This window comes from Hyperolius riggenbachi, chromosome 4 (genome assembly GCF_040937935.1).
Source record: "Hyperolius riggenbachi isolate aHypRig1 chromosome 4, aHypRig1.pri, whole genome shotgun sequence".
NCBI lineage: Eukaryota > Metazoa > Chordata > Amphibia > Anura > Hyperoliidae > Hyperolius > Hyperolius riggenbachi.
This window is the reverse complement of record NC_090649.1, coordinates 130,983,788-130,996,145: the sequence shown is the minus strand read 5'-3', so window position 1 is coordinate 130,996,145 and position 12,358 is coordinate 130,983,788. Positions and strand designations below refer to the sequence as shown.

At 44.7% G+C, this 12,358-nt stretch overlaps 1 protein-coding gene across 4 annotated transcripts in view; it reads left to right on the top strand.

Annotated features, from left to right (window-relative positions):
* The window catches only part of NGEF (neuronal guanine nucleotide exchange factor), a 269,544-nt gene that overhangs the window by 143,789 nt on the left and 113,397 nt on the right, over nt 1-12,358 (top strand). The window contains exon 1 of one of the 4 annotated variants that reach the window (XM_068280691.1): nt 6,454-6,830. The exons of the other annotated variants lie outside the window; for them this stretch is intronic. Within the exon in view, the coding sequence (XP_068136792.1) occupies nt 6,748-6,830 (83 nt within the window). The 5' untranslated portion in view covers nt 6,454-6,747. Of the gene's footprint in view, nt 1-6,453; nt 6,831-12,358 lie in introns of those variants that run through there. 4 annotated transcript variants of the gene reach the window in all.

Sequence of the window (12,358 nt, the reverse complement as noted above, 5' to 3'; positions counted from 1 at the left end):
AACGCGCGCGCGCCCGTCCTTCTGAACCTGTGTGGACTATCAGTCCCAGCCACACCAGACATGTCTTGCGTACCACTATCAAGGCATGCGGCGGTTTCTCCGCGTTCAGCCATACTAGCAGATGTAGGCCCACGTGTGCAGACCGACGCGTTGGATGCGGAAACAACCTCCTTACTCTGAGCGCACGCGGCGGCTTTTCCGCGTTTTCTCACAATTAGACTTTCACATATTTTAGATTCAAATACACACAACTGAAGTAGTTCAAGCCTTTTATTGTTTTAATATTGATGATTTTGGCATAAAGCTCATGAAAACCCAAATTTCCTATCTCAAAAAATTAGCATATTTCATCCGACCAATAAAAGAAAAGTGTTTTTAAAACAAAAAAAAAAGTCAACCTTCAAATAATTATGTTCAGTTATGCACTCAATACTTGGTTGGGAATCCTTTTGCAGAAATGACTGCTTCAATGCGGCGTGGCATGGAGGCAATCAGCCTGTGGCACTGCTCAGGTGTTATGGAGGTCCAGGATGCTTTGATAGCGGCCTTAAGCTCATCATCCAGAGTGTTGGGTCTTGCGTCTCTCAACGTTCTCTTCACAATATCCCACAGATTCTCTATGGGGTTCAGGTCAGGGGAGTTGGCAGGCCAATGGAGCACAGTAATACCATGGTCAGTAAACCATTTACCAGTGGTTTTGGCACTGTGAGCAGGTGCCAGGTCGTGCTGAAAAATGAAATCTTCATCTCCATAAAGCTTTTCAGCAGGTGGAAGCATGAACCCACTTTTGAACCAGAAACAGCAGCAGAAGCGCCTGACCTGGGCTACAGAGAAGCAGCACTGGACTGTTGCTCAGTGGTCCAAAGTATTTTTTTCGGATGAAAGCAACTTTTGCATGTCATTCGGAAATCAAGGTGCCAGTCTGGAGGACTGGGGAGAGGGAAATGCCAAAATGCCTGAAGTCCAGTGTCAAGTACCCACAGTCAGTGATGGGCTGGGGTGCCATGTCAGCTGCTGGTTTTGGTCCACTGTGTTTTATCAAGGGCAGGGTCAATGCAGCTAGCTATCAGGAGATTTTGGAGCACTTCATGCTTCCATCTGCTGAAAAGCTTTATGGAGATGAAGATTTCATTTTTCAGCACGACCTGGCACCTGCTCACAGTGCCAAAACCACTGGTAAATGGTTTACTGACCATGGTATTACTGTGCTCAATTGGCCTGCCAACTCTCCTGACCTGAACCCCATAGAGAATCTGTGGGATATTGTGAAGAGAAAGTTGAGAGACGCAAGACCCAACACTCTGGATGAGCTTAAGGCCGCTATCGAAGCATCCTGGGCCTCCATAACACCAGAGCAGTGCCACAGGCTGATTGCCTCCATGCCACGCCGCATTGAAGCAGTCATTTCTGCAAAAGGATTCCCGACCAAGTATTGAGTGCATAACTGAACATAATTATTTGAAGGTTGACTTTTTTTGTTTTAAAAACACTTTTCTTTTATTGGTCGGATGAAATATGCTAATTTTTTGAGATAGGAATTTTGGGTTTTCATGAGCTGTATGCCAAAATCATCAATATTAAAACAATAAAAGGCTTGAACTACTTCAGTTGTGTGTATTTGAATCTAAAATATATGAAAGTCTAATGTTTATCAGTATACTACAGAAAATAATGAACTTAAGCACAATATGCTAATTTTTTTAGAAGATCCTGTATATGGTAAAATACATGAGGGTGCTTCGTCTCTGGACCAGAGACCGCTAGTACCAGAAACTGCCACTTAAACACGTAACGCCGTACAGACCCTCCACTACTGCCATCCATGCCGCACACACGGAGCCTCAGGCCACCCACTCTGCCGTCTCTACAACGGCAGAGCTCTGTGAGCCCGTCAGAAGCCGCTTTCATTGGCTCCTGGCTGTGTGATCAATGTAAGCCAATGGGAGTTGCCTGCATTGATAGACAGGGTCAGGAGCCAATGAAATCTGCTCCTGACCAGCTCTCAGGGCTCTACTGTCAGAGATCGCAGGGCAAGTGACCAGCGGCCAGGAGACAGCGATGAGTTCGGTGGGAGCAGCAAAAGTGGTGACAATGATGTGAAATCTACACCCTGGCAGGTATTAGAGCATTAAAACAAGGCGTAGGTTTAAATCACAGCTGTCCAGAAGTGGTTAATATGTTAGTATCACCTTTTAAGTTGATTTACTGAAATAAATGGACTTATGCATAATATTCGAAATTTTTGAGTTTCACCTGTACTGAGTAACCACCCAGGATGATTTGGACTAGTCCAAAACCTGTCAAACCTGTCAGATTTGTATTGCCTACTGTAAGCCACAGCAACATAGGACAACAGTAATTTATAGTGCATTTTACTCTGGGAGATATGTATTTCTTATAACATATGTTTTAAATCTGTAAATGATTTGCAGTAGTGGTCTATTAAGATATTACATGATACTGGCTCACATATTCAGCATAACAATGGCTTCAATTCCCTAAGATCATGCTGGAGATAAGGCAAGAGAAAACTTACCACCACACAGTAACAGTTATCTTCTCTCTTCATTCCTTAATTTACCTCCTCTGTAGTTAATTTACCTCCTCTGTAGTTATTTTCACTTAGGTTTTAGGTTTAGGTTTGCCTGAGGTAAAATGTTTCCTGAATACGACATGCCTCATCACCATGGTGATCACTCTAGAAACGTTATTAAAGACAGGAGATAAGCTTAGTGAATTGAGGCCAATATCCCGTGCACCCCTGTGTGTGAGGGTCTATGGAGGCTTCTTCCTGGCAACTGCAAGATCTCTGCTGCTCGTCATGTGATCAGAAGCGGACTATGGACCATAGAGTGAGTGGTTGCCAGGAGGAAGAGAAGATCTGACACAGCTGGAGCAGGTCAATATTACAGTGCTCCCTCCGCTTACACTGACTTATGGGGCATATGGGTGTAGGAGATAAAACATGTCTGTCTGGCCAGGATAGCGTTGGTAGCATGGTTGGGTTAGGGGAGCTCATGAAAATTTTGTTTGGGAGCACAGGGGCACCTTGTTATGCCCCTGTTCACACACCTTTTATTTTTATGTACCCATAAAACATGCAGGCTCCATATGGAAAGAGACCCTGGGTGTAAATACAGAAACAAAACCTCCAAAGTTCACCCTTAACCAATTCAGGACCATAGGACTCCCCTCCACCCCCCCAAGACCAGGCCATTTTATGCGAAATAGAACACTGCAGCTTTAAGACGTCGCTGCAGGGCTGCACAAGTGTTTCTCCCCCACCCCTTTTCTCCCCACCAACAGAGATTTCTGTTGGTGGAGTCAGATCACCCCCAGGTTTATTTATGTTTTATAATTATTAAATGTTCCTATTTTTTTTTTATTATGTTAATTGCCGTCCCTCCCTCCCCCTGTCTGCCTATCACTGCAATCGGCTGTGATAGTCTTCAGCTTATCACAGCGTATCGCTTCTTTGTCCCACGACTGTCCCCAGTACAGCGCTGCCTTAGATCGCAGCACTGTACAGCCTAATTACATGGCGGTTTCGCCGTCTAACAGTCTCTGAGCGGCAATCGCCAATGGGAGACTGAAGGCGGTGCTCCACCTACCAAGCGGAGATTCGTGCTATCTCCTGCAAAAGCCAGCCCCAGGACTTTACACCGATCGGCGTTAGGCAGTCCGGGGGCTGCCGCCGTGGTCGCGCCCATCGGTGTGATGTGGTCCTTAGGTAGTTAAAGGATACTGTAGCGCAAACAAAAATGTAAGAAAGGGGTTAGCAGGCATGTGTAGTGGGCTCTCCTCGTGCCCAACGCTACTCTGTCCCCCTCTGTTACTGTGTACCGATCCCCCAAACCTACTTCCTGGTCGGGAGTGTCAGTGCGGACTGCGATAGGGCTGCCCAGTGATGCGTGTCCTTGATTGAGCACCCGCATCCGGGAACGCTCTGCGCATGTGCGTTACGTCAGAACTACGTAGTGCGTAGGGGGGGGGGGGGGGTTTGGCAGACACCCACCTATAGAGGGAAGACTGTGGATCACATAGAGCTTTTCCTGTCCTCTCTGTGTCCTTGTTCCATTGCTGTCACCTCCATTGCAGGTATGTAACTAACTGGCCCAATACACCTTTGGGGACCTATGGAATGCATCTGAACCACTTGGGTCCCCAAGGTGCTTGTGAAGACAGGCGGCTCCGTATTTCACATGCGTGATCTTATGCAGTATGGAGATGCAGTCTTTAAATGCACTCGGCGACACAAGGGCATCAGCTACCTTCCAAGGGCTCCTGGAGCCAGTGTACCGAACTGGGGAAAGCACTGGAATGAGGACACAGAGAGGACCGGCAAGGCTCTATAGGATCCAGAGCTTTCTCTCTTCATAGGTATCTGCCTTTTTTCCCCCAAGGCACAGTATTACTGTAAAGGACAACTAAAGTGAGAGGTATATGGAGGCTGCCATATTTATTTTCTTTTAAACCAATACCAATTGCCTGGCTATCCTACTGATCCTCTGCCTCTAATACTTTTAGCTATAGCCCCTGAACAAGCATGCGGCAGATCAGGTGTTTCTGACATTGTTGTCAGATCTGACAAGATTAGCTGCATGCTTGTTTCTAGAGTGATTCAGACATATCTGCAGCCAAAAAGACCAGCAGGGCTGCCAGGCAACTGGTATACTTAAATGGAAATAAATATGGCTGCCTCCATATACCTCACACTTCAGTTGTCTTTTATGCCTAGTACACACAATGAGATTTTCTGGCAGATTTCCTGCCAGATCGATTATTTCCAACACATCCGATTTGATTTCCGATCAATTTTCTGATCGATTTGTCCATAGAACTGAACGGAAAATCGATTGAAAATCAGAACTTGTTTAGTCTCTTGTGTTTTTATGAATGCATGCAGTGTGAAATATATCAGTGACATGCAGATATATCCCCCCCCCCCCCCCCCCCTCCACCAACCAGCCAGTCCCTGCTGCATATTACTGAACATTGTCATGCTTTGTTTTTCTGTCTCTCACAGCAATTTTATCAGTCAAGACTGACTGACTTAAAGCACTGCAATCTGCTTGTCTCTAAGAATGTGATGAAGTGCCTTCCATATCCTGTAGATAACCACTAGAGGGAGGATCTGCAAATCGCTGTATATGTAATACAATAATGGAGCATGTGAAAAAGTGGACATCACATCAACAAATGGCAGGAAAGCTCATAGTTATTCCAAGCATGTGCTCCCACATTAGCATCCCATCCCTATAAGATGCCTGAGCAGTGTCCCATTAACAATACAATTTAGTGATCAATCGACCTTTCAGTGCCAATCTGCATCAAACTATCGATTAATCAGTCGTTTCATCTATCTTTTTTTTTCAATTCCATTTTTGAAATTATCAGATTCCTTAACTCCTTTATCCCATTTATGGGCGTGATCAATCGTTTCCTTTCTATCACAATTATCGTATCGGAAGGTCATTTATTTGCTAAAATTGTATCATTAATATGCACCTTGACTTTGTGCAATGAAGATCGTATGGTGAGTTTTTGTTACTCTTCAGTAGAAATCATCCCCTCTAATTCCAGCCCTGCAGCAGGTTGCTGTGAAGCACACGGTTATCACACCTGACAATGAGGATGCCAGGCTGCAGAAAGGTTCAGTCAGAGCAGCAGCTAAGAGATCAAGTGGCTGCTGCGCCACTAAACAGCAAGAGAGCGGCTAATTGAATAGGCAGTGCAGAAGATCAATGGTGAGAGCAGTTAAGCTGCCCATACAAGAGTGATGAATTGGTCACGCAGGCGCTATCTCGCTGCCACTAGGTTGATCGCAAACACAAACGCACTGTAGGATGTTTACATCTATTCCTATGGAGGGGGTGAGTGAGGGGAAAGCAGGATCTGCCTGGATCAGGGGAACACTAGCAATTAAAATAATATTTACTAAATTGTCCTGTCAGTTGTCCTGCTGAAAAGAGTAGCTTGATTAAAAATGTACCCATTTGTCAATGTCAATCTCATGTCTATGCTTTACTTATAGTAGATTTGATCTTAAATCCTTTATCAGTTTCATTAGGAGAGTTCCAGGTAATTTCTGAATGACTGCCATGGAGTTCTGTACTTCCCATATGCCCCTTAATGAACAGTGTGCAGCCTGGTCCTGTGTGTGGAAGTATCTGCAGCTGGCACTTGTACAGACAGTTTTTCTGTCACTTCCCAATTAGCCGCCCTCCCTTCCTCAGCTCGCTCCACCTGTTTCCCTCTCCCTAATTTCGGCATGCTGTCATGTCCCCGTGCTTATAATAAATGGGTTAGGAGGTCAGATTCCATCCTTGAATCTGATAACTAAGTTTGCTATCTCCTGTGCCAGTGCAGGCATCTCTTTTATTCTATTTCTGTCTGCGATAAACACCTATTCTGTTTGCTCCCTCCTCCTCCTCCGATGTACTCACTCCCTCTCTTCTCTCCTCCTCTCTCATTCACTCTCTTCTCTGTTTTTGTATCCCATTCTTCTTCTTCCCTTGTTTCTGCTATCTTCCCTCCACATTTTCTGGTGTACCCTTCTTATTTTTCTTCTTTCACAGTCCTCTTCCCTTATTCTACACTAGTGCAAGAGAGTGAGAGAAAGACCCCCTCCCCATCCATAGAGTCTTTCCTTCCCGTTTCCCTGGTAACCACCCGGAGTGCAGTCTCTGGCTGACAGCAGTATCCCTGCACTCTCAGCGCACTTCTGACTGTCTGAGAGAGTGCAGCATGGAGCCTCAGGCAGTGTCCGAGGAGGGGGAAGCACTTGCCTGTGATCCTCCAAGCCCATGTGAAGAAGACCCCATCGAAGGGTGAGAGTGACAGGGTTTGGGAGGAGAGCGCACAATCACAGCTAAATATAGAAAGCGTGCAAACTGCTGACAGTCACGAGAGAGTGTGCGAGATAGCGTATGTAGGTGTGTGTGTGTCTCTGCATGTCCATCTGTCTTAATCATTCCTGTACATTGTTTTGTAAGGCATTATTACACAGTTGTTTATCACTGTCACTGAGATCCTGCCTTCTACAAAGAAGGTGTCACACAGGTGTCTCTGTCCATCCCCTTATATGCAACACTGTGTGTGCTCTGAACAGGTGTGTGACTTTGCAACAGTGCTTGATCTCTGCTGTCCTCCTCCTTTTTTTTTTAATATTACATAATAGCATCCTCTCTGTAAGAATGAAGAGAATGTGGGTAGAATAACTGTGGGTGTAAGTGAGTGTGGCATGTGTGCCATTTTTTATATAACAATGCTGTCTTTGCAATATATATATATATATATATATATATATATATATATATATATATAATCACACAAACATCTTTATATATATCGCTTTTTTTGTTCATCTATCTGTTAGCATCTGGGCATTATGTTCGGAAGTCATACATACACCTACCTACACTATGGCACATAATCATCCATAACTATAAATAGTGAAGTGGGCATATTAGCCCTTATTTACTGGAACTGTCCTAGCTAAGCTACTATCTGTCGATTTTCATAGGGAATAATGTCTCAAGTCTTGGAGAAAAAATGCAGGTTAGAAACGGCTGACATTGTGGCTATGCAGAGTCATGCGTAAAGTATGGTATGTGTGTGTAGGTGTTTGCCTGTAACCTTGCCTGGCTATGCTGCTTGCTTAGGAAATGGCAAAGGAGTACCTGTTATACCAAGACTGACTGGCTGTATAAATAAAACACATTCATTGAAAATATGGTTGGGAGGCTGCACAGGCTCATTAGTGTTCACAAATATAGATTTGTCCCAGCTGGCTTCTAATACTGTAATGTCTAATTTAAGGCAGTTTGACATTTTCTGCAGCAGAATGTTGAAAGCGTAAAATCAGGCACAATTTACCTTGGCATCTTTGCAGTTATTATTCTTTTTTTAATTAAACCTTTCTAAAAATCAAATGAATAGCCACATGCACTCATTTAGCCACGTGGAGTGCAGTGCCTCATTGGACGCCTTTTTTGCCTTTTAGTAAGTTTACTGCGCAGGTTTGTGCATGTTTTACACTCTATTAGCTTACAGGAAGCACAATTAAGGTAAAAACTGCAGTTTGTGCCCTACTGGCATCTGTTCTTGAAGAGAGGTCACTGTGTATCATGTATGCTGGATCTATTGGATGTCACAATTTTTGGATGAAAACAGAATTAGGATTGTCACTGACTGTAAGCAAATTCAACTTATTTTTGATGGCCAAAATTGTCTTCCCTTCCATGACTGAATGAAGTATGAAGTTGCATTCTGTTTGTGAAACAGTATGCACAGCAGGCAAATACTGTATATCTGATACCCAATAGTACTTAGGTGAGTAGCTTTGTGACCAATTACAAGCGCACTCTTTCTTGGCATCAGGTCCCGGTTGAGGTCCGCTCACTCACTTGGACTAAAAGACTTCTCCTTCATGATCACAGTAAAGGATTTCTTGATCTGGAAATGGCTTTATAACACATTGATACTGAGTGGAGCCCAAGGCCTCCTGTGATGTCAAAATGCCACCACCAGTAGGAACAGCACAGCCTTTCTGATAGGCTAGAAGAAAGTCCCCTCACACTGACTTCCAATTGCTGTGTTAGCCCTAGGTTATAAATAAAGTTGCCGAACAATATAGGAAATCTTTTGCTGGAGCGTTCCTTGTCAATGCCACTATCTTGGTATCGGACACTGCTCATCCCTAGTATAGATGAGCATCCCAATAGGGCAGAGGTGCCCACACTTTTTCGACTTGTGAGCTACTTTCAAAATTATCAAGTTAAAATTATCTACCTATGTACAATTTTAGGAGTATAATTGTATATACGGAATTGAAAATGTAAAGCAGTCGGGATCTATCATGAAGTCCTTTGCAATCTACCCAATGGGCATCCCCGCAATAGGGGATGCAGGTTTCACACCAATGTGGCCCACCAGAGGCTCTCTTTCAACCACGGAATTAGCTCTATATTGGTGCTATGCTGGTAATGATCATCTCCCCTGCTTACACTTCTGTGACATCTGCAAATATCCTTGGCAGGTTTTGGTGCTTCTTATCAACTGTTACGTATACAGTGCTGGATGGGGCCCAATGTAAAACTTACACTTGGGTCTATGTCTCCTTAGCTACACCACTGGTGATGAGGAAACGTTCCTCTAGAAACCATACTGATGAGTTTGTTTCAACCTAAAACTAGCTCTACAGTATACATGCTCCGCATTAATGAGCAAAGTGGGGATGAGGTGGTTCGACACCTTAAAGTGAACCCGAGGTGAGAGTGATATGGAGGCTGCCATATTTATTGCATTTTAAACAATATCAGTTGCCTGACAGCCCTGCTGATCTTTTTGGCTGCAGTAGTGGCTGAATCACACCAGAAATAAGCATGCAGCTAATCTTGTCAGTGCTGACAATGTCAGAAACACCTGATCTGCTGCATGCTTGTTCAGGGGCTAGGGCTAAAAGTATTAGAGGCAGAGGATCAGCTGAATAGCCAGGGCACTGGTATTTAGTTAAAGGAAATTAATATGGCAGCCTCCATATCACTCTCACCTGGGGTTCACTTAAAAAAGGTAACAGACAACAGGAGCCCAAATTGCTCAATATGTCACTATAAATGGAAATTTAAGAAAAGTAGTACTCACAAAGGTGGGTTGCATGAAGGGCAAACAACTATTTCAGACAGGTGGAGATTAGAGATGTTGGCGAATAGCTCGCCAGTGAACATCTATGGACAATACTACTTCCGGGTCGCAATGTCCTGGAGTAGTACGCATGCCCATGGCCACACGCGTCCATTAGTACGCATGTCTAGGCCCAGCGGCGTGCGTCCTTAAATTGCACGCCTGTAGGTTGGCACGCTTCGTGATGTCACACACATGTGCAAAGCGTGCCTTGCCACAGGTGCACAATCAAGGACGCGCACCCCCAGGCCTGGGCATGCATACTAATGGACGCGTGCAGGCCTGGGCATGCGTACTACTCCGGGACACTGCGACCCGAAAGTAGTACAGGGCCAACCTGCCCAATGCTATTTGCAACCAAAAGCTTGTGAGCTGTTCGCAAACCTCTCTAGTGGAGATACACAAACCCATCTCCAGTGGCGGCGCCAGGGGGGGTTCTTGGGGGTGCTCAAGCACCCCCTAAATTTGTCCAAGCACCCCCAAAGCACTCCCTGGCGTGAACTGACTTCAGGCGTCTAAGAGACGCCGAGTCAGTTCACAGCAGCAGCCCGGAGCAGCAGGCAGGGCTACGGTAAGATGGCCGCCCGAAGCCCTGCTCTGCAGACTTGGAGTCTGCAGTGCAGGGCTTCGGGCGGCCATTTTCCCGTAGCCCTGCTCGCCGGGTAATGCAGGCTGCTGCAGGAAGGAAGAGGATCGTGGGAGCTGAGCTGCGCGCCACAAGGAGGTCGGAAGAGGAGGAGGTCGGAACAGGAGGTCTTCTGACTAGGTGAGTAAATGGGTTTTTCTTTTCTTTTTCAGGTGGTGCTGCTGATTGTGGTCAGATCTGATAAGGATTGTGCATATTGGGGTCAGATCTGATAAGGATTGTGCATATTGGGGTCATATCTGATAACGGTTGTGCATATTGGGGTCATATCTGATAATGGTTGTGCATATTGGGGTCATATCTGATAACGGTTGTGCATATTGGGGTCATATCTGATAACGGTTGTGCATATTGGGGTCATATCTGATAACGGTTGTGCATATTGGGGTCATATCTGATAACGGTTGTGCATATTGGGGTCATATCTGATAACGGTTGTGCATATTGGGGTCATATCTGATAACGGTTGTGCATATTGGGGTCATATCTGATAACGGTTGTGCATATTGGGGTCATATCTGATAACGGTTGTGCATATTGGGGTCATATCTGATAACGGTTGTGCATATTGGGGTCATATCTGATAACGGTTGTGCATATTGGGGTCATATCTGATAACGGTTGTGCATATTGGGGTCATATCTGATAACGGTTGTGCATATTGGGGTCATATCTGATAACGGTTGTGCATATTGGGGTCATATCTGATAACGGTTGTGCATATTGGGGTCATATCTGATAACGGTTGTGCATATTGGGGTCATATCTGATAACGGTTGTGCATATTGGGGTCATTGAACGTGTTTTTTGTTCAAATCTGCTCACATTACGTGTATTTTCTTGAGAAAACCTGCACAATTATGTGAATTTTCTGGGGAAAGGGTCACCGAAACTTGGGCCCTCTGTCTTTGCGTTGCACTTTTAAAGGGAACCCGAGGTGAGAATAATATTGAGGCTGCCATATTTATCTCCTTTTAAGTAATACCAGCTGCTTGGCTGCCGTGTTGGTCCTCTGCCTCTAATTCTTTCAACCATAGACCCTGAACAAGCATGCAGCAGGTCAGGGGTTTCTGACAATATTGTCAGAACTGACAAGATTAGCTGCATGCTTGTTTCTGGTGTAATTCAGTTCACTACTACAGCCAGATAGATCAGCAGGGCTGCCAGGCAACTAGAATTGTTTAAAAGGAAATAAATATGGCAGCCCACCATATCACTCTCACCCTGGGTTCACTTTAAATTACAGTTAGTCCCGCCCTCATCCGGTCATGACCACGCCCCATTTGTAGCCACACCCATTTTTTGCCATGGCGCAGGTCATCAGCTCCCCCAGAAATTGGTCCAGTACCTGCATAGCACCCCCTAAAAAAAATTCCTGGAGCCACCACTGCCCATCTCCACTCCGGTATCCCAGGCGTATTGGATGCGGCCGCTCTCTTATCAAAAATGGGGTACCAACTGTGGCTGAGCCACAGGGGACCAACGTCCCTCCACAGGGAGCGTAAGAGGTGCCAACAATTGTATAAAACTTAGTCAAAAACAACGAAAAGGTGGCTTACTTCTATGGCAACACTGGATTTATGCTAGAAAAATGTATTATGCACTGGCAGCGCTTAGACCCACAAAACGTTTCGTCAGTGCATAACACATTTTGCTTGCATAAATCCATTGTCGTCATAGAGGTAACCCACCTCTTTCATTTACCTTTTTAGTTGTTTTTATGTAAGTTTTATACATTTCTCGGCACTTATTAATCCTATTATGAAGCTTAAAGAAAGACTCCACTTTTGCTAAGAAAGTCACTACTTTCAGATTGGCTTGTACGGTGCAAGAATTATTGGCAGTATTGTTTTATTTTGTTTACTTTGTTTTATGCAAATATAAAGTATAATCATTCCACAGTGTCAAAGTTTGATTAATGGCATCAAAAGGGGTTAGGCATTGATTAGGAGGAATAGGGGATCATAAAGTAGTAGGTGAGCTTCATCAGTTGGGGATAGAAGGTTAAAGATGTAAATGTGAAGACTG